A 25,202-nucleotide genomic window follows, 5' to 3' on the forward strand; every position below is an offset into this window, starting at 1 on the left:
TGGAGTGCCAACATATTAGATTCTATTCTATACATACCAGCCTCGTGGTCCAGTGCTTTGACGTTTACTAACTTGAACAGCATGTTTTTGGGCTTTGCAATCAGTCCTCAGTTCTAGAAAGTTGTTTATCAGGAACATTTGTTGACTTACTTCTAATAATAAACATCACTGCATAGGTGCAAATATTTCTATGTAAGAACACAGGCTCTCCACAAGTATCAAAACTCTTCCCTTTTTCTCCCACCACTGACTCTCCAAACTGCCAGGAAGAGAACAAACTCCCCCTTATCTTTGGATCCTTTCCAAGGATTAAACTGTAAATTCTGTTGAAACGCCCTTGTGTTTGTCACAATCTTCAGGCAAAAAAAAGGAACCCAGCTCTTAGAAGCTTAAGGGCACCGCCCCATGAGACAGAGCATTTGAAACTGATCTAAACAAAGGCCACTGCATTTGGAGTAATCCTTACACAAATACTTTACACTAAACATTCAGCCCATTAAAGTGAGACAGATTTCTAACATGATGAGAATGACCATCCCCCAGCAAGGGGCCTCAAATTGACTCATGGACCCTCTTCCAAATGCAGTTTAACTGGGAATTTTACCACCAGCATCCTGACCTAAATTAAAAATGCTTTTGTTCTGTACCACCAGGCCATGCGCTCTCTATTCAGATCCCCCTAGTTTAGCTCTAGAGACGCCTCACATGCTTTGTTTCACATACTCTGTCCTGGTCTCTGTCACAGATGTATGCCTTGTGTGTAGAGATTTCTCTTGTAAAAAGGCTACACCTAAAGAAGATCATTTTGCCTTTGCTGCACTAAACCACCATAGACATCTGACTCACTGTGGTATTGTCAGAAATGATTCATGGCAGATTCCCACCTGTGTATTCATGATCGCTAAGAAACAGTAATCCTCACTTCTGTAGGGAAGTCACTCTCCCAAAAATGGTTACTTAAGAGTATCCTAATTGCTCAGGCATGTTTTGTTAGCCCTTGGGTCAGAAACGGAGCACTGCGCGAGTGGTGCAGACAGTCACCAAGTTATCAGACAGACAGCTGCTCCATTCAATAAATTACCTGTATTATCTGTGCAGCAGCCTCAGGTGTTCCCTGCCTCAGGTCCTGACCATTTATAGAGAGGACTTTGTCATTCTGACTCAGCTTTCCATTTTTGGCTGCCAAGCCTCCGTCAAGCAGGTCCAGAATAAAAATCCCCGCCTCGTCGGTCTTCCTAATCAGTTTGATTCCCAGTGGTTCAGATGGCTCTCTCTTCATCAGCGTAACGTGAATCACTTCCCTGTTAACAGCAGGGCTAGAATCCTGTTTGAGAGTCCTGTTGGAAAATCCCTTTTCCTGCAGGACCATAAGGTGAAGAACAGGACTTGGGTGGCGCAGCAAGGAGATAGCTTGGCAATGAGTCATGCTGCTGATGTTGACACCATTCACCTAGAAAGAGGAGGGAAAAATGCACCATTTAGATCCTGAAGAGCCTATGGGTCTTCCACTGTACCTAACATCACAAAGTTAGCAAAAAGCACACTTGGATCTGCCATGCACGAGGAGCCATCCCTGAGACCATTCCACAGCTTTGAAACTCTCCCATCAACTTACCTTATGCTTCTCATTCTGGTGGAGTAATGGAGTCGATAGGAGAGTGATCGGCGGTCAATTTAGCAGGTCTTCACTAGACCTACCAAATCGACCCCCAGTGGCGGATTAATGATTTTGCCGCCCCTAGGCCCTGAAATAATTGCCACAACCCCCCCCCAGCAGCTCCCCACCCCCACTCCGCCTCCTCCCCTGAGCACGCCGCTGGGTTGTGTGCGAAACAGGTTCACGAAGCAGGAGGGAAGAGGGGGGAATGCGGCACGCTCAGGAGAGGAGGCAGGGCCGGGGTGGGGATTTGGGGAAGGGGACCAATAATGGCAGGGAGGGGGTGGGAAAGGGGGGCGGGGCCGGGGGCCACGAACTGGCACCAGGGGAAGCAGCCTCTGGCTGCTATTATAAATTTGCTGCCCCTGCAATTTTGTTAGCCTAGGCATTAATACGCCACTGTTGACCCCTGGTGGATCGATTGCCACGCGTTGATCCCCTGGTAAGTGTAGACAAGCCCTAGGATCTTCAGTCTAAATCTTTCTTTTTTCAAGGTAATGTTGGTAACGGTTCTTCCTTCCCCCGGAGGCAGTCACGTAGGGTTCTATCCCGTCTCATTTTAGTGTGCGTATGGGACTATTGGGAAGGTTAGCAAGGAGACATGGGCAACAGCATCTTCAGTATTCTAATGACACCCAGCCAGTGTTGCTGAATATCTTACTCCCTGGCTGAGACTGGGAGGTGAATGAGGCTCAATCAGATACCGTGGACGTGATATTGATTGGCTTGGAGAAGCAACCTGAAGATATGACCAAGACTGTATCTGCCACTCTGAATGCATGGGTCTGCCAATCCTTATTAGAGTGTGTAATCGAAGGAGCTGGTTGGATTTCCAGTTTTTGGATTTCTGTCTGGCCAGGAGGATGTAATACAATGGTAGTGAGGTCCAGATCTTAAAGAAAGTATGTGCCTTTGTCACCTCGAGATTAGACTACCAACAATGCACTTTCCATGAAGCATTAATTCAATTTGGAAAACAAAGCTAGCAGTACAGAATGTGGCAGCTCAGTTGCTTGGCGGGGTATATTGCTATGAGCATATGGCACTAGTGTTCTGTGCTCTGCACTAGCTGCCAGTTGGATTTCAGGGTGAATTTAAAATGCTAGTTTTGGCATGGAAGGCTTTAAATGATTTAGGACCTGCCGGTTTGGAAAAGAGCCTCTCCCTGTGCAATCGTGCTATTAGAGAGATGAAGTGAGGGTGAGGTAATATCTTTTATTGGACCACGGCTACAACTATACTCCATACAAATCTCATAAAAAGCGGTCAGATTCATAAATAAAATAGACTACTAAAAACTGAAAAGTTCAAGAAAAAAATTAATCTAAGGAGATGGATCTGAAAATGTTTTACTGCCTATTGTTACAGAAGAGGTGTTTGACAAATTGAGATGAAATTAAAAAAAAAAAAATCCTCTTAGTTACACCGGATTCCACCACTCTAAACAATTCTACTTCCTCTCCTGCACTTGTATCCTTCAAGTTCTGGATCAGGTAAAAATAAGAACCAATCCCAACCTTCCTCGGTTTAAAAGTGTTCTGATACCTTTTTAAAATTTTACTTCTTATTTCCATGTGGCTCTGTTACCTCTCTCCAGCTAGGCTCAGAACTAACCAAACACTATAAAAGAGGCTGTTGTCAAGGCATTTCTGGCCTGATAAAGCAGGAAGGGTCAGAAATTACATGAGACAGCCTGTTCTTTTAAGACTCTCAGCCCAATTTCATAGAACCAAGATATTTGGACAAGTGTCCAAACTTTGGGATGCTTATCCAAATCTCCTGAGGTTTGCCCAGCATGACTTACAGTTTTTGTTATCACTATCATAAAAAGCCTTCTCTTAGTAATAAAGTTAAGTTACCACCCTCCTTTGTCTAACGGAACAAACGTACCTCAAGGATATGGTCTCCAGGTGCTATTTTTCCATCTGAAGCAACAACAGAATCCCGAAGGACTTCCTGAACAACAATGTTCCCTAAAGGGGTGTCTTTGCCCCCAACTATCCGCATTCCTAGCTCTTCTTCTGGATCATCTCGGTGAATTTCAATTGTACTTGTTTCAGCCACAAGACTAGCTTTCTGAGGCAGGTCTGATTGTGAGAATCAGAGAAAACAACACATGAATACAGAAAATATCCCCTAGTCCTTTCTCTATTCTAGTTTCACACACAGAGGAGGTATATACTACTGGTAGGGCTTGTATTGTTTGGCATTATGTGCTCAAAGACAGTATTTTGTGGGGTGGGGGAGGGTATTTAGGAGGGAAGAGAAAAGATCACAAACTAAAAGCAGAAAAGTTAAATTTCCTAGACTTTTTCCCCATATGTTCCCAACTCGGGCTCACTCAGTGCAAAGCTGATTGTCAGATGGTGTAGCAAGAATGGAAACAAAGCATTTTTGAGGCCTTTTATAAATAGATGCTTAATTTGCCATTTCGAGATTTTTCTTCTTCTATATCCACTGCCAGGTTATTTAAAGTCAAACTACTTGCAACTTGGGACTTTTTGGTTGCCAGTCTGATGCTCAGGCCATTACAGAAAAGGACTTAGTTTAGTGCTCTGATCAAAGAACTGAAAGCCTAGAACTCTTGTGTTCTAATCAGAGGTCTGACATTGCTTTGATGTATGACCTTGGGCAAGTCATTTAACTGCTCTGTTTCAATTTCCCTTCCCCCTTTGTAAAATGGCAGTAACATTCACCTACTTCAGAGGGATGAGGAGAATTAATAAATACTTCCAAACCATTCCAAAGATGAAAATTGTTAGCTCTCCCTGCACTTTTGGCAAAGTATGTTAAATCTATCATCACTGCAGCATTTGTGCAAGCCAAGCACATTAGGTGTTGTAATGAAGGCAATCACAATGCCAGCCAAGTACAGCTGTAGTTCTCTATCACACAGTGGCTTTAACAGAGAGACTGACATGTACTTGGGGAAACTCCAACACAGAACCAAGGTAATCTACACGGTAACTATTAGACAGGTTCATTAGGAGATAGACTTTCCCACCGACCACCCAGCCCATCTAAGCAAGCCCAGGAATTAAGAAAATCATTTTGAAACATGCTATCAAGAGTTTCAGGCTACTGATTGACATTCTAAAGATTTAATCAAGTGGTATCTTTGAGTGGAGATATAGCTATTTTCATTTGTAGTGTGATGGGATGTGTTTTCTTACTGATGATCAATTTCAAATCCAAGCACTGGCACAGGCCACAAAAATGCTTCTGTTTAGTATCAGTAGGGAGGAACTAAAATAAACAACCTGAACAAATAGTTGCCTCAAAAGAGTAAATACAAAATAAAAAGAGAGAGATTGGCACAAATTCCTGGTACTGATTGTTTGGCATCTTCATGATATGTTTGGTGCCCTGTTCTCATAGGGGTGGTGCATACACTTTGTTCCCACACAGCTGCAAAAGAACATTGTTACTGAAAAGCTTCTGATATTTTTTTTTTAAATTGGTGCTTTATGTATTGCTCTTGTTAACCTAGGGTTTGTGAAATAATCTTGCTGTACTCTGCATATAGCCATCCTGAGATGGGATAAGGGAGCTGCTACTCTTAGTAGGATTGCCAATTTTGTTTGGATGTATTCCTGGAGGTTTCATCACATGACATAATTCTGGAGACTCCAGGAAAATCCTGGAGGCTTAGCTCTTAAAGAACTTTTTTAGCGTCAGTGGCAGAGGTTTGTGTTTTTTGGAACTGAAAGGCCAAGAGTAAAAAGCAAAAGGAGAAGCTTGAAACTATTGAAGGTTTCCAAGTGCTTGTTCATACAGATATGGGCAGAATCTGTGACAAGCTCTTTAAAAGAATATCCTTAATTTTTTATTTTTTATTTTTTAAAGGAGATTTGAAACTTAATTGCATTTTGTGCTATTCAAAGTGGTGTCCGTGAGATACTGTTGGGAACTGCAGAGAGACACATTACCTCCTTCTTCACCCTCCTCAAAGGCTGGATTAACGAGTCCGGGCTCCACAGTCCCCAGAGATACCACAGCCGCTATAGAGCTTTCTGCCACCAGTGATGATGCTCCATCTGTTAGCTCCGCCTCTCTGGCGGCGTTAGTTTCCTCCCTGGTTATGGGATCTTCCTTGCCTTTGGAATGTGGATTTTTTCTCCTTTCTATGTCGGATTTGTATTTCTTGAAGCCAGGACACCTAGCGAGGGTTTGGAAGTCAGTCATCCACACAAGCAGCAACAATCTCATCTTACATAGTAAACTCAGCACATACACGCGCTGGGTAACCACAGTGCTTCAGAAAGCATGATTAAGTCTTGTCAGTCACACATTTTCTTTCCAGCAGCTGGTGCTAGCAGAGATTCATTCACATCTCAGCCTCAAATTGAGGCTGGAAAAAGGGGGAGAGAAACTCCTTTGTCAACTTTATTATTTTTATTTAAGAGACCGATTAGTTTAATTATCTGAGAAAAAGGACAGTAGGAAGGAGTTCTCCCTGTTAAAATATTTAGCATTCAAGCCCTGCTGCTCCCAATGAAGGTGAGAACATATTTTGTGAGGCATAAGCAAATACTTATTCCCTCGGCTCTTTCAGAGCCAAGGTAAGAGTGTGAACCACACATTTGAATCTCAGAAGCTTTATAGCCTTGAATATGCCATGGTTTCTACCAAACCAGCAACATACAAGACTGAGTGGGTCAGTTGCTGTACCCATGTTAAAATAAATAGAAGTCTCTCACCATCCATCCAGTTCCTCTCATAAGCACCACATACAACATTTTAAAAAGAACCCCCATACCCCGTACGCAGCAACACAAAAATCAATGTTACAGAAGAAGCAGGGTAAGGAAACCAAACTCAGGCTATTACCACCCTTGGTAAGAGGATCAATGGCAAGTTAGGTTGGTGATGCAGAAGTGCTGTTGAAGGCTCAGCGGCAGATACTATTCCCTGAGTCAGTACTGAACCAGTGCTCCAGAACAATGATACAGGATACTAGGTTATGGGTGGTTACCACTGTGTCCAAATCAAATTCCATTTGGAGTATTTACATTCTGGCTACTACGGTCCCTCTGCAATTTCACCTACTCTTTTATTTCTTCCTGGTCACTCTGCTCCCAATTGTAAGGTGGCCAAAGATACCGCTCAAAGGCACAGGGCAATCAAACCCAATGTCCAAAATACGTCTGCTTGTTGACAAACCAGAGGCCCAGGAATGGCCCTCAGAGCCATTTTAATTATTAATATTGGCATCTCCCTACTACACTCTTGAGATCTGTACAGTCTGGCTTCAGAGGTGTTAATTTTACAAAGTGGAGGGGAAAATGCCACAGACTAGTCTCTAAAATTTGCTGCTCATTCTTTTTTAAATGCACAGATGTGGCTTAAGTCTCACTAAAAATCATCACAAACCCTGATGCAAAATACTTTCAAGGTGGTGGTTTTATGCCAGTTGGAATTTAGCTTGAATCATGTTAACAGTCTGTATATTTAAAAAAAAAAAACAAACATACTAGATTACTGGAACTTGTTTTCGGTACTGATTAAGTCACAAACTAAACTGCAAGCCACCAGATATGGTCTGAAAGGTTAACCTTCCCATATGTGACTGGATATTCACTGAAGCTGAATGACATTTCAGCTAGCAAAGATAAGATATAGGCGCTTCTAACTCACAGTTGCAGGGATTTGGGAAGTGGGGGAAACAGATTATTCCGTGCTGACTCTGTGTGTGTAAGGCTCACGTAAAACAGTCCCAGCCCTTAAGAGCTTATAGCATAAGAAACAGAAACAGAAGATGGAATGCACTGGTAAAATGAGAGAATGGAATACGTTTGTTTTTTGAAGAGGGGAAATGTTTTAAAATAATTGTGGACTCTAAACTTGTATGTTGAAAGTATGGATAAAGATATGGAGAGAGCACCTTAGCCTCTACATACCACAGGAACATGCAATAGAAACACAAATACCTGGCTAAAATTGCAAAGATTTCCTTAGCTCAGCTACCACCTGCACACTTGTTGACTTTGGTATTGCCATAGACAAGCATGATGTATTTGAATGGTATCAAATCTACTGTGTACTACCTATTACATACTAACAAAACATGCTGCCACTGAAACTTTGCCTTTGTTTACAATATGGCTTGCTCCCGGCTCCATTCTGAGCAATCATTACCTGGGAACAAAGGTTCTTCAAACTCATTGGAAAGACTCCTTTGTTGTGTGCACTTTTCTAAAACCACAGTTCTTTGTCTGCTCCAGCTCAGCTAGTCGGCAGTGGAAATGCCAAAAACATCTGTGCTGAGAAGTGCAATGAAAAGTCAGCCTCCCTTTCTTTGCAGAACACATTTTCAGTTGCATCTATGCTTGTGAAAGAATGAGGGCAGATAATGGCATTACAAATATGTGATTCAGCAAGTGCATAATGCATTGGGTGAAGTGACTTCCAGTATTTGGATCAAAAGACTTGTGTGTTACGCATCTTAATTGGACCAATTAAGCTGGCAGTATTGTACCCCTTGTCTCTCTTCTGTAAATACTCAGGACCCATGCATTGCGTTTGCAGTGAGAGGTATGTATGTTTATAATTACTTCAACGAAGCAGGTGCACAAGGACTATTCTGTGAAAAGGAGCACTGTATTCCGACACAATTCAAGGGCTTGTTACATTCAGTTGGGTATTGCTTCTGCTTATCTATGTCTGACCAGAAAAGTAGTTTAACCTGCATCCTCAACACAGATGCACTAACCACCCAAACACATAAGCATATTGTCTTCATCCTCTCATCTTACTGGCCTCTCCCTTTGTCATCTCTGCCTGATGTTCTCATCTTAACTTAGTTTGTTCTGGGTAAGGAAACCATTGTTCTGTTCACTAAGGCACCACAGATAGTGCTATGTTACTAACTAATAGTTAATATGTAAACATATACGCACCTGTTCTGTAAATGGGCTTCTAGTTCACACCTCTGCATAGTCTGCTGACACTCTTTCTGGAAGGGACAGAGGATAGTCAACTTATCCAGCAGGTTTCTCACTAGAAGGCTAGACTTTCGGCAGTATTGGAAACTCAGTTTTTTCCGATCCATGGGACAAAAGTTATACTCCTGCATGAAGTTCTCAAGGCACTTGAAACAGTATGTGTGTCCACAGGGTGTATCCATGGGCTGGAGCAAAGGCTGAAGGCAGATATGGCAAACCAGCTCATCATCTACTTCATCTTGGAAGTTATAAAGATGATTGTCCTGTAACAGGTGGAACTGGCCACATTTATGGCAAAGTTCACTGATTTTAGAGACCTGCTCTTCCACTGCAGGGTCAGCCATGATATCCAACATCAGAAGAAAGCTTGTCAGTTTGAAGAGCAGGAGTTAGTGGTCTCACAGGACTTCTCTAATGAAGAGGGGAGAGAGAGAATTAATCACTCAACTGTCTAAAATGCTAGTTAAGAGGCCACTGTCAACTTGAAATCTAGTCAGTTAAAAATAAGTTAAACGTAGTTTCAAGACGCACACCTGTTCCAAGTCCCCCAGCCAATTTTTGTGCTTTTTCATTTTTCTATCCCCCCATCCCCTCCCTTAATTTTTCCTTTCCACTGTAACTATGAGAGAGACCCACCCAGGCAGCAGGGGAAAGTAAGGCCCTGATTCAACAAAGCATTTGTGCATCTGTTTAAGCATTTTGGCGATTTGGATCCCAAAAGATTATGCATGGGAAATAGTGACACTGACTAGACATAGTTCTGTCAAATACACAAAGTAAAATTAACTGAAATTCTTATTCCTTATAATTACAATAATAATTGCAAGAAAAGTGATTAAGTGACAGTTTCCTTGTCTGCCTTTCTGGTTGGTATTTGTCTTAAAGAGATGGGGGTTAATGGATTTTTTTTGGGGGGGGGGGTGAGGGAAGAGAGGGTTGAAAGGAAATTTTAAATCTAGGAGGCATTTCCTTCCTCCCAGTCCTCTCCTTCGCAAAAAGAAAACCCTGTTAGTTTTAACCATGAGTATTGTTCACTACTCACACAGGCACACATTGTGTGTGTGTTCAAATAAGTATTCTATGGAACTAAAAAAAAAAAAACCCAACTGCTTTATAATGAAGGATAGAAATACCCACCCAGGCCACTACATAATTCACTCTAGTATACCCAAAATGATTGAACTTCATTGGCTTTGTAAATAAATCTCAAAGTTGTGGAGGACGAAGATAATGGGACACATTCAGATCTCTGCAGCTGCAACTACATTGATCGAATTGCATTCTGAACGTTGCCTTCCTTGGCAAGCACAGACAAAATTGTCACGTTGAGGATTTTGTTTTTTAATCTGGCAGTTATAATATAGGTTTCAGAGTAGCAGCCGTGTTAGCCTGTATCCGCAAAAAGAAAAGGAGGACTGGTGGCACCTTAGAGACTAACAAATTTATTTGAGCATAAGCTTTTGTGAGCTACAGCTCACTTCATCGGATGCATTCAGTGGAAAATACAGTTGACAAGAACATCTGAAGAATGGGGGGGGGGGGAAATAAACATGGGGAAATAGTTTTACTTTGTGTTCACCTGCACATCTACCAATGTGATATATGCCATCATGTGCCAGCAATGCCCCTCTGCCATGTACATTGGCCAAACTGGACAGTCTCTACGTAAAAGAATAAATGGACACAAATCAGACGTCAAGAATTATAACATTCAAAAACCAGTCGGAGAACACTGCAATCTCTTTGGTCACTCGATTACAGACCTAAAAGTGGCAATTCTTCAACAAAAAAACTTCAAAAACAGACTCCAACGAGAGACTGCTGAATTGGAATTAATTTGCAAACTGGATACAGTTAACTTAGACTGGGAGTGGATGGGTCATTACACAAAGTAAAACTATTTCCCCATGTTTACTCCCCCCCCCCCCCCCCACGTTCCTCACACGTTCTTGGCAACTGCTGGAAATGGCCCACCTTGATTATCGCTACAAAAGGTTCCTCCCCCCCTCCTGCTGGTAATCGCTCATCTTACCTGATCACTCTTGTTACAGTGTGTACGGTAACACCCATTGTTTCATGTTCTCTGTGTATATAAATCTCCCCACTGTATTTTCCACTGAATGCATCCGATGAAGTGAGCTGTAGCTCACAAAAGCTTATGCTCAAATAAATTTGTTAGTCTCTAAGGTGCCACAAGTCCTCCTTTTCTTTTCTTTCTTTCTTTTTTTTTTTAATTATAATATAGTAAGCCATATGGTACCGCACAGGGCTGGAATTCTACATCCTGCACTTTTCTAAAACTTTCATAAAAATAATTAGGAATGAAATATTTCTAGTGTGAAAAGTGCAAGAAGATAAATTTTGTACTTGGATGAAGTGTCTTGAAACAATTCCTTTATAGAATGTGAAAAAAAGTTTAAATCTTGGTGAAAACTGGTCTACCTAAATGCCTGGAGGAGAACGTAGAGAGGAACAGTAACTTATCAAGAACTGTAAGCAAAAGTCAGTCAGGAGTTTCTAACAAACAGACACACACCATGCTACTTCAATTCCGGTCAAACACACAAGTCAGCTTTTTAATTAAAAGGGCTCGTATCACAAATCAAACCATTTTGTTGTGCATATTGTTACTTTGTCATGGAAACTTACACACTTCAGAAGTCCAACAGTATCACTGTCAAGGTGCCAGGGTATTGGGAAGACGGAGGGTTAAATAAATACATACATACATAAAATAAAATCAGGCAGTAAGTTTTCTCCCCATTCAATCCCTCTGCCTGAGCGCCAGTGTCACCCCATGAGTCGGAGCTTACATGGGATATCTAGTTCAAGTGCTTTGCTTATGTCTAGTCTTTACTGTAAGTGACTCTTATCGCTTCCCACTCCAGACAAAATAGGAGGCATATTTCAGATAATGGGAGAATGTGAACAATACACAAGCCTATGTAGTACAGATGAAGAACGTGGTATCCCACATTCCAGCATTGTAGAAGCCCCAGGGTTCTGCCAACTGCAGCAGGCAGGTACATATAGTACATCTAAACCACACAGGCACGGCCCCTCTTGCCATATTTTTCATACAAAAGGACACATTTTGATCCCCACTTCTCTTGAAAGCTAAGAGGTAATATTACAAACTTCAGACAAGCCCCTGACACCACCTACTGATGATGATGGGCGATCACTCATTACCAAGTATGATCATCTTCCGTGGGAGTTATGGGTCCTCAGGTGGCTAATAAGGCCAATCCTTGAACCACAGGTTCTATTGCAATGAGGGCAGATGTTTTCAGGCCCAGCAGGAGGCTGTTGACCATGACTAGAAGCCAGTGTCTCCTTCCTTCCGCGCCTCTTGTCCTCTTCAGCTTGCAGGCGAGCAAGTTCAAAATGCAGGGGACCATCACGTAGGACTTCACTCCATTTTAACGATCCTGGGCAAGTAGCTCCCAAGTGTCAATGTCAATATTACACTTTTTTAGGTTGTCCTTCAGTAAGTCCTTATAACGCTTCCAGTGTCCACCCATGTTATGGTACCCTTCTTTCAGCTGAGAAAAGAGCACCTGTTTTGGGAGGTGATGGTCTGGAATCTGGACAAGGTGACCAGTTCAGCGGAATTGCTGATGGATGATTATTGCCTCGATACTGGTGGTCTTTGCCTCTTCCAGGACACTAATACTGGTGGCACCTGTCTTCCCATTTGATCTTCAGAATCTTATGAAGGAAGCGTTGATGGTGCCTGTCAAGGACTTTCAAGTGGTGTCTATAGGTTGTCCAAGTTTTGGACCCATACAACCGTGTTGGGAGAACAACAGCTTGATAAACAAGAAGCCTGGTGTCTGTTCGAAAGTCGTGATCTTCAAAAACCCTGTGCCGCAATCGAGAAAAAAGCTACACTGGCACAGCTCAGGCGATGTTGAATATCTGCCTTGGATGAAAGATGACTTCCAAGTTAGAGGAAATGATCGACATTCTCCAGTGCCACTCCATTGATTTTGAAAGAAGGGCCATGTAATACCTCATCTGGAGAGGGCTGATAGAGCACTTTAGTCTTCTTGATATTAAGAGTGAGACCAAGACATGCGATGCGTAAGCATCGGCAAACACATTTCAAGATAGTTTGAAGATCTTTCTCAGAGTGGGCAAAGATTGCGTTGTCATCAGCATACTGAAGTTCCGCAGTCAATGTCGTAGAGATCTTACTCTTGGCTTTCAGCCTGCTAAGCCTGAACAGCTTTCCATCTAGTCTGTAAAATAATTTCAATGCCAGCTGTAAACTTCCCAGCAATTAGGTAAAGAATGACTGCGATAAAAACTGCAAACATGGTTGGAGCGATGATACAGTCCTGTTTTACTCCTGTTTGCACTTACACCACCTAATACTTGGATTCAGTCAGCCCAATACCAACAACTTAACACCCCCACCTGTCTACCCCACGCTTTCCAAAGCCAAATAACTATCAGTAAGACACAGAGGCACAGCTGTGCTTTTGGGTTTATACTACATGTTTTAATAGTTGCATAAAACATTTTGGCAGGTGATTAAATAATACATAGTTTCTCAGTGAAAACCAAGAATTCACTCCTACTTTTGCTGATAAACCACTGTAAGCCTTTTCAAATGTATCCTACAGGGTTTCATTCTCTGCTCTTTTTGCTACAACGTTACATTTCTAGACTAGTGGGAAATAGACTTCCGTATCTGAATCCAGTAAAAAATATATAGTTCTTATAAATTCTGTTTTCCTATAATCCCAGTATTAATTCCAAATCTAATTTTTGAAGGTTCCATATTTAAAAATGGAAAACTGGACACCTAATTTGTCTAACAACTCTAAGTGCTCAAATAGGATTTCCCTTACATCACTGTCCTTTCAACAAAGAGTAAGTTGCTTCAGATGTTTGGGAACCTAAACCTGCCACATCAGCGATGAAACTCAACCCACACCTGTCGGCAAGGTAGTAGTTTGTGAACAGCACTAGTGAGGTGGCAAGCTTGAACATGCACACTGGCTGTTCAGTGATTTCAAACAAAAGCAGATGTTCTGTGTAAGTAAAATTAGTAAGAAGTTACTCAGCAAAGGCAACTGCTTAAGAATCAGTTTTGTTACACTAAATATTTGGAGGATGCCGTTCCAGCACTGAGGGTTTGGTTCTACTCTCACACTGGTCTGAGTGCATTAGCTTTCACAGAGTCACTTTAGTCTAGTCACTCTTATACCAAAAGTGAGAGCACAATCAGGCCCTGTAAACTCAGATTCAAGTTCTAAAGACGCAATTTAAAATATGCCTGGAGTCATCATGGGCAGCTTCTATCAAGTTTAAACTTCTCATCCTTATCTTCAAAGGCCAAAAATCACCTCTGTCTCCACTCCATCTCACAACACACTCTTGTTTCTTCTCTCCTGCTTCACTTCAATTATACCACTCTCAACACCACTTAACTTCCTTCCCCTGCTTCCACTTTTTTGACTTCTTCCGGGTTGTGGCTTAAGACAATGTGCCAAGCCCCCTATATTATTCAAATCTCTCCCTAAGATCCATTCTTCCCACAAACACCAACTACATCAGTCAAATGCCTTGTCTACCCTAACACTAAGAAAAATGTTGTCTTTTACTCTTTGCACCACACAAAAATACAATATGAAGAAGCCACAGGGCAAAGTTAGGTCTCAAATCACTGTGTTTACTAAATATACACAACCCTGTAAGGCCTAGCTGCATGCTATTATTGCTCTTGACTATTTTCTGGGTGCTTCTAAAACAAAGAATATTGTGAATGCCACTGGAGAGTTCAGACTATTTAAAGAGATACCACCCTATTCCTATACACTACAAAAAAGGAAGAGGATAAAGCGGGAGGAATAAATCTTAGAAAGCAAAAACTTTCCTCTAGATTTCTCAGTGTGTCATGTCTTGCATGCGCTAGAGTGCAAATTCCTTAGGAAGGAACTGTTGTGTTTTGGCTTTACCACACCAAATACATCATGGGTTCTTACACACACACACACACACACACAAGTACAGTAGAACCTCAGAGTTACAAACAACCTTCATTCCCGAGGTGTTCGTAACTCTGAAATGTTTGTAACTCTGAACAAAAAACATTATGGTTATTCTTTCAAAAGTTTACAATTGAACATTGACTTAATATAGCTTTAAAACTTTACTGTACAGAAGAAAAATGCTGCTTTCCCTTTATTTTTTTTTAGTAGTTTACATTTTACACAGTACTGTTCTGTATTTGCGTGTATTTTTTTGTTTTTTGTCTCTGCTGCTGTCTGATTGTGTACTTCCAGTTTGAAATGAGGTGTGTGGTTGACTGGTCAGTTCGTAACTCTGGAGTTCGTAACTCTGAGGTTCTACTGTATATTCTATTTTCTTGTACTATAACACTGAATCACAGAATAATAGAAATTAGGTCTCTTCCTTGCTCTATTAGGTTGTCTAGTCTGCCAATGCAAAACTATTCCCTGCAATATGTTAGTGGATTGACTATTCTTGTTTTAATTGTGCCAAGTGTTGGAGCTTCCAGCACTGCTTGTGTCAGATATAGATCCCCTCTCTGTGCTCATCTGCAGCATTAGTAATAGCACTACTAAATTATGTAGTATGCCAAGAAACACACAAACACTGAACCTTTTAGTACTATTTCAGGCTATGGAATTCCAATTAAAATTAAATTCAGATATACCCTTAAACTTGCAAATACTGATTCAATACTCTCATAATCGGGATATTTTAAAAAGGAATGCTAGTCTAAAAAACCTTCCCAAGGTTATACTTCTGCCTGTACTAAGCTTCTCTATATTACTGTAGTATTTCTTTTAGAGAAAAAGAATTGTGGTTGTTCTTGAACTACCCAGATATTAAAGCATCACTGTTTGCAATGCTATCATTTGACATTCTTACATTTCTACTTCCTGTTTTCAGCACTTAGCTCAATCATAAAAAATAAAAAAAACTGTTTGGAGCACAGATGTGCAAAATCCAATCCAGGTCTATCTAAGGTACTTACGTGCCGTCCCTTTCCTGCAATTCTCATATCTAAACACCTGACAATCTTTCATGTATTTATCCTCACAACACCCCAACGAGGTAGAGAAATAGTACTATTCCCATTTTACAGATGGGAAACTGAACCTCAAGTGACTTGCCCAATGCCATACAGGAAGTCTGTGGCAGAGCAGAGAATTGAACTCAGGTCTCTCAAGACCTGGGTCCAAGACTTTATGCATAAAACAATTATGTATTGATGGGACAGTGGGGAATTGAGGCATTGAGATAAACCATTTTGGTTCATCTGTAATTCTGAACTAAAAGCTGACAGTTATGTAGAAACAATAAACTTCTGTGTTCTTGAGAAAAATCACAAGACAGGTCAGCGAGACCTACCAAACTTGACATATTACAAAATAAGGGAACATACAGTTAGTCTCTGTAAATCATGGCGATAAAGACAGAAATCAGATACTTCGAGGATTATTCATGAAAGGTTCTGACAACTAGAAGAAATTTGCACCATATTGCACTTCAAACTGTTTCTGTTCCAAAGAAAAGTTCATTTGTCGTATGACTAGTTCATATTGCTGCTTGTACTGCAGAAAATATTTTGGTAGTTTAAAAGTTTTATATTGTGCACTTAAAGAAAAAGTGCTTACCTGCTACATTGATCCAATGGAAAGCCCCAAGTTAAAAATCTCAAAATGGATTTTTAACTAAACTAAATACAGTGCATGCCTACATTAGGTTAACTGTGCAATAGTTTATTGCATTAATATTATTCTACTTATTAAGTTTATGAACACATTCCCCTGGGAGACTGGAAATGCAACATTCCCATTACTGGATTACAAACAAATAAGAGCAGCAACAATTAATCTAAATTCCTTGGATGGACAAAACACAAATCCAGAGCATGCTGGGTTGGTTGAGATCATGGATGCAAATATAAAGTTCTTGTAAGCATCAGCGCCCTCCTGACTGCTCAGAGCAAAGACAACAAAGTAGCCAGTGCAATATATATATACATCCAAATATACATCCAAATATATCTAGGACAGTATGAAAGAATGGGAAAATAACTGTGAAACTTTCTGCAACTTTGTGTGACCAGTTTTCACACAATTGCAAACTTCTGCATTTTCATAAAACGGTGAATTAGCTGGAAAAACCATGCAGAATTTTGCTCATTTTCACAATGAAGAGTTTTGGTTTTTTAAGCTAAATTTGGCCTCCATCTTGAGTGAAAGTTTGCCATCCAGAAAAGGAACCAAGTTCATGTGAAATACAGGAATGCTCATATTTTGAGCATTTAATGTTGCTAATACATTTCACAACCCTAGCTCAGTTGCTGTCCAGCCATGGCGCAGAGATAATTATTGCTGTTATTGCTAGGCACAGACTACTTTAAAAAAAGGTTGGGTTTAAAAAAAAACAACCCCACAACACTTAAGGTAGGTCAACTTTAAATATACAGGATCAAATGCAGGAATAGTTTTCAAAGGGGACACCATTCATTCTGGTGTTCTATTGCTGTTCCTTACTGTTCTTTGCTTACTGATATTGCCGAAGATTAAACCACCAGAGGTAAAAGCACCAAAGAAAAGCAGCTACAAGCAGCATGTCTTTGTACAGCTAAAGAGAAGGTGATCCTTTTAATGATTAACTCTGGGAGTTTTATAATAAGCCATCTCTGAGAGCATTTTTAATCCAGTCTCTAGTAAGTTATTGTGATGCTCTGTCTAGTTATGGGTGTACTGACCAGGGAAAGCCAAGTTAGCACTCCTTTAGCACACTAAGCTTAAAGAGATACCACCAATTTAAAAATCTTTCTTCTATCCCAACCATTTTTACCCACTGTTTAAACACTAAGATTACAATAAATGAAAGGGGATTTGGGGAAAAATAATTTTCTCTTTTCAGTTAGTTCATTTCACAGAATTTTGTGTGGCTATATCTTTCAGGAACAAATAGAGAAACTAATTACCAGAATAATAAGAAAATGATTGTAAAACCATAAAAAAGGCAGGGGACATCAGGGGCAGGTGTAACACCAAAAATTACTATTTTCTCATGTTTAAAAACAGACTTCAAAGTGAGTGTCTATTAACATTATTTTTATTGGATATGTGCTAGCATGGTTTGACTGGCAAATGTAGGCAGAAAAAAGGTTTCTGGAACAAGGCTTAACAAAGTAGGAAGCCGGGAGTATGACAGCCTTAGGGCTTGTCTACACTGGCAATTTACAGCGCTGCAGCTTTCTTGCTCAGGGGTGTGAAAAAACACCCCCCGGAGCGCAGCAAGTTTCAGCGCTGGAAGCAATGCCCCTCATGGAGGTGTTTTTTTGTTTTTAAGAGCGCTGGGAGAGCCGCAACCACACAAGCCACGTTAAAGCGCTGCCATGGCTGCGCTTTAGCATTGCCAGTGTAGACTAGCCCTTAGTCTAAACAAGGGCCCCAATTCAGCAAAGCACTAAGCATGTGTTTAAATTCATCCCTATTCAGTAAAGCACTTAAGTGTGTGCTTAAAGTAGGGGATTAAGTTTCTTTCCTGCTTTTTTTATTTATATGCATTTTGCAAACTGGTGTGAAATGTTCTACTAATGAAACGAAACAGCAGTAGGCCCAATTTCCCCCTCCCCTTACACTGGTTTTATACCCCGAGACTAACTTCAATTAAAAGACTCCTGATTTACAGTGAACAGGGAGGGAAGAATCAGAACACTTCAGTATTGAGAAAATACCATTTATCTACAAGTGCCTTACAAGCCAGAATGATATGAATTCCACAAATTTCAGTTTTCAGAGTAGCAGCCGTGTTAGTCTGTATCCGCAAAAAGAAAAGGAGGACTTGTGGCACCTTAGACAGTGATGAGCTGCCAAAATCTTAACAATGGGTTCCCTCCTCACCCCACGAGGGGGTTGTTGCCCACCCCCGCCCCCCGGGACTCCTGCCCCATCCAACCCCCCTTACCGCCCCGCGTTCCTTGACTGCCCCCAGAACCGGGCAGGAGGGTCTCATGGGCCACCGTAGTGGGTGCCCACCCCACAACTAAGAGCCAGAGGCACCTGCCGGGGGGTGAGGTGGGGAGTCCCGGAGGTGCTTACCTGGGGCAACTCCCAGGAAGCATCCGGCAGGTCCCTCTGGCTCCTAGGGGCGGGGGAGCATAGCTAGAGGGGAAGTGGGGGAGCGGCCGACTCCCTGGGTGCTCCACCCACCAGCAGCTCCCCACCCCGCGCCCAGCCCCAGATCACCTCACCTCTGCTCTGCCTCCTCCGCTGAACGCGCTGCCCCACTCTGCTTCTCTGCCTCCCCCCCCCCCCCCCCGGCTTCCCGCGAATCAGCTGTTCGGCGGGAAGCCTGGGAGGGCTGAGAAACAAGTGGCGGCTTCACACTCAGGCCGAGGGTGGCAGAGGTGAGCTGGGGCGGGGAGCGGTTCCCCTGCGTGCCCCCCCCTCCCCCGGGTTACCTGCTGAGGTGCGGGCGGCCCTCCTCGCGCCCCCCCCGCCCCAGCTCACCTGCGCATCCCTGGGCCTGAGCAGGAAGCCGCTGCCTGCTTCTCAGCCCGCCCTGGCTTCCCGTGCAAACAGCCGATCCGCGGGAAGCCTGGGGGGGCGGAGAAGCAGAGCGGGGCGGCGCGTTCAGGGGAGGAGGTGGAGGCGGAGGTGAGCTGGGGCCAGGGGTGGGGTAGGGAGCTGCCAGTGGGTGCTCTGCACCCACCAAGTTTTCCCCTTGGGTGTCCAGGGCTGGAGCACCCTTGGAGTTGGCGCCTAAGGCACCACTTTTGGCCGGTTAAATTTAGAAGCCCTTTTAGAACCAGTTGTCCCTCACGGAACAACCGGTTCTAAAAGGGCTTCTAAATTTAACAACCGGTTCTAGCGAACCAGCTCCAGCTCACCACTGACCTTAGAGACTAACAAATTTATTTGAGCATAAGCTTTCGTGAGCTACAGCTCACTTCATCGGATGCATTCAGTAGAAAATAAATTTCAGTGTAGAGTACTTAAGGTATTCTCAGAGAACAAGAACAGAGGACTAGACCTAGATGTTTTACTGCAGTCAAAGTAATTCCATTGACTTCAGTTGTGCTACTTGCAATTTACACCCATGTAAAAGATCAGAATCCAGCTCAGACTCTTTCAAATATCCAGACAGTACAGTATTGTTCATACTGAGGATGTGTCAGCATTTCTATTATACACCATCTCCTCTTCTCATTTTAAAACTATCCCATGGAAATTCTCTTCAGAATGAGCAGTACTGCATCAGGTCCCCAATACGATGCAAGTTTTTTAATGTTACAGCATATTAGTTGCATTTGTTACAAGACCATAAAATGTTTTAAAGCTATTGCCTGTGAAATGACACCTTTACAAAGGAAGATGTAGCAGACTTGTTGAATGGCACTCTACTGGGAAATAATTAGTACCTTACTTTCCCAGGAAGCCTAAAACAAATCAGAGAAGACAGGCAAATAAGAGGTACAGAATTTGGAAGCTTTAATTACTGCACTTTTACGAATATTCACTTCTTGGACTAGTTCATGATACTGCCAGATCAATGATCTTGCAATTCTAACATTCTAAAGCAAAGGGACTCTATGCTTGAGTCTTTTCTTACTTACAACAGTGTAATTTGATTTGATTTTTCAATAATTATTCCTAATTCACATCCATGTAACACAAAAAGAATCTAGCCCTGTCATTAAGTGAACATTGTCTGGGTAATAATTCCAAAAGGGTTCCCTCCCACCACCTTTTTTTATTAAAAAGGTACCATACATATTTACAGAAGTGTCTAAGTACAATTATCGCAAAGACCTAAACAATGGGTCTCGAGGGCCAAATGCAACAGGGATTCAATGGTACGTAAATTGTTCAGAAGACAAATTTAGGTGGAAAGGTAGTTTTGATTCATGATTATTTTAATTCAAAATGTGTAAAATGAATGCCAGGAAAGCAGAAGTAGTGGTAGGTGTAGCAGGAAAGGCAGCTAGCAAGTTGCTTTATCATTTTCCCTCCGGACTGCCACACACCTTATTTATTATACATTTTTGTTAAGGCTTTTTCTGCTACACCCATCTCCCCTCACTTCTCTTTGATACACACTTTGAACTTAGCAGATATGTCTGTCGAAAAAAATAAGTTTATATGGTTGTTACTCCATCCTTAAACTGATGTTTGTCTAAGCAAGTAGTTTTGTTGAGGGGAAGGGAAAAGGCATCCAATGGGGCAATTTAAGGATCAAAAGTGTCTAAACTTAATTAGTAATCTGAACTTCTCCTGCAATTAAAACACAACGTCCAAACCAAAACAAAAAGACTAGGAGACCTGAAGTTAAGACTCAGGCTTCATCCAAGTAGCTAGTAGAGAGCTTCTTTCCAAGGTTTTGATATGCTTTTGAGAAGAAGAGATGAAGACCATGTGTCTATCAACTACATAGACAATAGGAATTCCTAATACACATCCTCCTGTGTCTCTGTAAATTCCATTTATTTTAAAGAAGGGAAGATTATACTAAGTCAGCATTATGGTTTACAGGATCTTAAATATGTAATGTGCAGAGGCACGTCTTTGGCATATGCCTTTGTTCCAGTAAAACCCTGCCAGCTACTGCAGTAGCTTTAATAAGCACATGTCAATGCTCATACCAGATCTGGATGTTGTCCATATATTACACGTAAGAAGAAAGCAGCACTACTTTCCACCCACCACAATAATTCCTGAAGATTTCATGGTGAGCAGCATTCCTCACATTATACAACTGTATTTGAAATTGGGAAACTTTTATAAAATTCAGTATTAAAGACATCTACCCATTGTCATATACCAGTGAAAGTAGTATGGGGTGGGGAATAGTGTTTGAGATGACAGTTCCCATCCTAGTTTAAAAGGGGACTTTACAGAATGTTGTTTTAAAATTAACCCATCTAAACATCAATCCACTTATCAATATCCCACGATTTGCAATTGCTGCTTTTGCAGATTATATGGCAGTTCTATACTGACCCCTTATTTCTTATGGGAAAGTCCTCTAGACTTTAATTTATATTAAGATATTGGTTTAATCTACATTAATCTAAAAAGCTTAATTTTAGAGCTTTTTACAGTCATACCTCAGAATTATATCCCTGTGCTAGAATTCTCTATTTTCTGTAGGATAGCTGAAATACCCATAGGAAGATTATTTTCTACAGGACATTTGCATAAGGGATCAAATTTTTCCACCACAAGTGATCTGGCGATGAAGTAGCAAGTATAGATTCTGCCTTCTCTTACATCAGAGATGTACATGAAAGCAGAATTTTACCCAGTGTGGTGGAATGTGTTTCATCCCAGTCAATTTCATAGCCACGGATAAAGATGTCAGTTGCTGGATTTTGACTTTTTACGGCAAGATGAAGCAGTGAGGGAAGCTGAACTGTGAATGAAAGTTCCTCAGTAAGACAAATTTTGCTCTGTTATATCGGCGTTGTGTGAAAATCTGATGAAGATAGCCCAATGTACTTTCTTGGGACATTAGGGACTCAATCTGGCTCACTGTGTTGAATTCAGGTTTATCAGAGGCAACCCAAGAGCATATCTAGGAGACAGGTTTCAAACTGCCCTTCTGAGATTCCCCAATTCTGGGCCCACACTACACTGGACTGATCCTCCAGGCTGCTCTAAGCTGTGCCAGGTGACAACAGCAATTGTTGGCTCTGCCACTATGGCAGATCCACGCCACCCATGGACACCAACAATCAATAGTGAGGTGTTCTGCCCAGTTTAGAGTTTCTGGAGGTAGAGGCCAATGCTGGAACAAAGTTTGAGCCTATCTTTTTTCCATATGTAAACTACAAACGGTCTAATTAAAGCTATTCTTAAAAACAATTGTTTTCTGGACTTCCCCCCCAATATCTTAATTGAATATGGGGGAGAAAAGTGAAAAGCAACTCATCATTATTTAAAAACTTCAGAATTCTAGACAGCAGAAGCAGAAAAGACCATTGAGTTATCCAATCTGCGACCTTCTGCACGTTTACAGGCAGAAGAGTGTTCTGACTTTTTTAAAAAAATATTTAGGATTGTATTCTGTTCTCAGTTACACCTATGCAATTCCACCAGCTTCAATATGGTTATGTGGATGTAATTTAGGGCAGGATTTTGTCCTTTCATGTAAGAATTTTCTTGGCTGTTTCTTACTGAATTTAGAGACTAGCAAAAACAACAAAACTTGTTTCCTTTTCCTCTGTTTTTTTTCCAGCTGTGCACTTTCTTGAATTTACTAAGGTAAGGTCAGTCTGAGCCAACATCAGAAATATCAATAGCTTCTGTAGAACCATTGTTACCCTATGCTGTGTGCGTGCATGTACATATTTACACTGTGTGTATGTAGATATTTCTCTTTAGTTTCTTCCCCTTTCTGGTTAAAGTTGCTGGAGTGACGACACAGGAGACTGAAGTCCTCTTTTTATCCACAAAAACAGGGCAGCGACAGCACACGCTTCCCCAGACTGTCACCTGCCAATACTCCTCAAGTTTGCCTTGATAGAATACACAAGAGAGGGAGGATGTTTTCTCTAGGCCTATTAATTTCTTGCCCTTTCTCCAAGACTGCCAACCAGGTGGCCAGCTGGCAACAACAACTGTATGGTTTTTAGTCACAAGGACGCTCATGCATTGCATTTATTTATTTCATACAGACTACAGAACACCCCACCCGATGGTAAGAACTTTCGGTTGCTAAAAAGCGGCTGGATTCAAACAGGATACTTCATCAGACTAAGGCTCGCAGGGCAGGGACTGTCCCTGTCTATTCCTTACAGAGAACAATGTCAGCACATAAATCCCTGAATTCTCCCTTCATCTATTATGTAGGGGTTTGGAGCACATTACAATCTGAACGGATATAGTTCCTGGTCATGATTCACTGTAGTTCTAATAGATGCAGAGTTAAGGCCTAGCAAATGAAATCGAGCTGCGAAAATGCAAAGAATCTGGTCATTAAGTTTTTTCTTAAAAAAACACACACACACACACACACAAAAAAAACCCCAATAGTCCATAGAAAGGATTAACTGCCACTGAAAGATATTTTAAAGAATAAGCCTGCTATAGTTGTCAGAAAAAATAAATCTTCATAATTGGACATGCAGTATTTTATTCATAAATTAAAAAACTAGAAGGGACCTCCTGGATCATCTAGTCTAGCACTTCCCCTTCCCAAATAGTTCCTGATACTGCAACTTTCTCCACATGAGCAGTTCCTCAAATTCATATGGAGACCCTTTGAACTCAGGGGGATTCTGTGCAGGTGTAGAGATCCACCCATACAAAGCCTGTTGCAAAATCCGGGACATAGAATTGAAGTCTTGATTTATCTCTGGATTATTTTTTTTTTGTAACCTCAGTTTACTAGTTTCCCCCTTTAGTTTCTAAATATTACCTCCAGATCCTTCCCCTGACCACCTTAGTAATTCTTACTTTTCAGGAATTGATGATCACTTACATCCCCTCTATCACTTCTAAACTCTACACAGCCAGTTATCTCATGCCTTTTAATACTCTGGTCATTCTTGTAGCCTTCTTTTGGACTATTTGAATGCTTACAATCTGGGGCGGGGGGGGGGGGGGGTGAAGCTTGCCATGTGTTTCCATATTTTGTGAATCCACTCACTCCTGTGATGAGACCTCATGTGCCAAGTTTCAGTCCAGAGCAAAAATTTGTGTCTGAATTACAAACCCTAGAAAGTAAGGTGATAAGGGACTGTCAAGTGTTATGCTTAACTGTTATAGGAGTGTTATCACTATAATAATCTGACCAAAAACAGGCAAACAAGCGGGGTGGGGGGGGCGGTGGAGGTGACGGTAATAATCAGACAAAATGCACTGACACCTGTGCGTAAGACAACAGCTGCAACCACTTTGGAAAGACATACAAATCAGGATAAAATGACGTAGTTTAATTATCTGCAGCTTTAAGTAAAATTGGTGGAGCAATTTAGACAAGGATTTCTTACTGAAACAAAGAACTTGTGTATGAGAGCGTTGCGTGAAAATCTGATGAAGATAGCAGGAAGCACACAGTGAGTAACAAATGTCAAATGGTTTTTGTCTCCTATTAGAATAATTAAATGAGGACAGTACAATCTCCAATTTGTAAACTTGCCCAATTAACTATTTTTAGCAAGATTATAGAACTATACATCATCTGTAACATAACTTTCAGTGCCACAAAACCAACAGCTACTTCAGTAAGTGGAGAAGGAAATTTTAAATATTTCCAAAGTTATTACACACTAGTCAAAATTTTTAATTTTAAACTTATTGGGTTTCCCATTTTAAATGTAATATTACACAGAAGGTTTTATCAGCTGTGCTTGCAGCACACACTTTAGAAATCTGAAGCTAGAGAGAGACCTGTTCAGTTAACAGATTCATTCATGGTATTGCTTGAGACATTATCCAGCTGTTTCTTCTCCCCCTACCCCCATTACAATACCTATTTCCCAGGCTTTAAAACATCCTCTCCACACACACCAACCTCTCCCAGTAACCTCTCTGCATGGGTTAATGGAAACCTGAAACAAAAATCCACTTTCCTTACTGATTTTTCCTCCC

At 41.4% G+C, this 25,202-nt stretch overlaps 1 protein-coding gene across 2 annotated transcripts in view; it reads right to left on the bottom strand.

The window, feature by feature from the left end:
• The window catches only part of LOC141993115 (ligand of Numb protein X 2-like), a 62,824-nt gene that overhangs the window by 12,334 nt on the left and 25,288 nt on the right, over nt 1-25,202 (bottom strand). For both annotated transcript variants that reach the window (XM_074962424.1, XM_074962422.1), the window contains exons 2-5: nt 8,557-9,012; nt 5,587-5,816; nt 3,548-3,744; nt 1,082-1,450 (exon numbers count right to left, since the gene is read on the bottom strand). In XM_074962424.1, the coding sequence (XP_074818525.1) occupies nt 1,082-1,450; nt 3,548-3,744; nt 5,587-5,816; nt 8,557-8,957 (1,197 nt within the window). In that variant the 5' untranslated portion in view covers nt 8,958-9,012. The remainder of the gene's footprint in view (nt 1-1,081; nt 1,451-3,547; nt 3,745-5,586; nt 5,817-8,556; nt 9,013-25,202) is intronic.

The sequence above is a fragment of the Natator depressus genome, chromosome 9 (genome assembly GCF_965152275.1).
Source record: "Natator depressus isolate rNatDep1 chromosome 9, rNatDep2.hap1, whole genome shotgun sequence".
Taxonomy (NCBI): Eukaryota; Metazoa; Chordata; order Testudines; family Cheloniidae; genus Natator; species Natator depressus.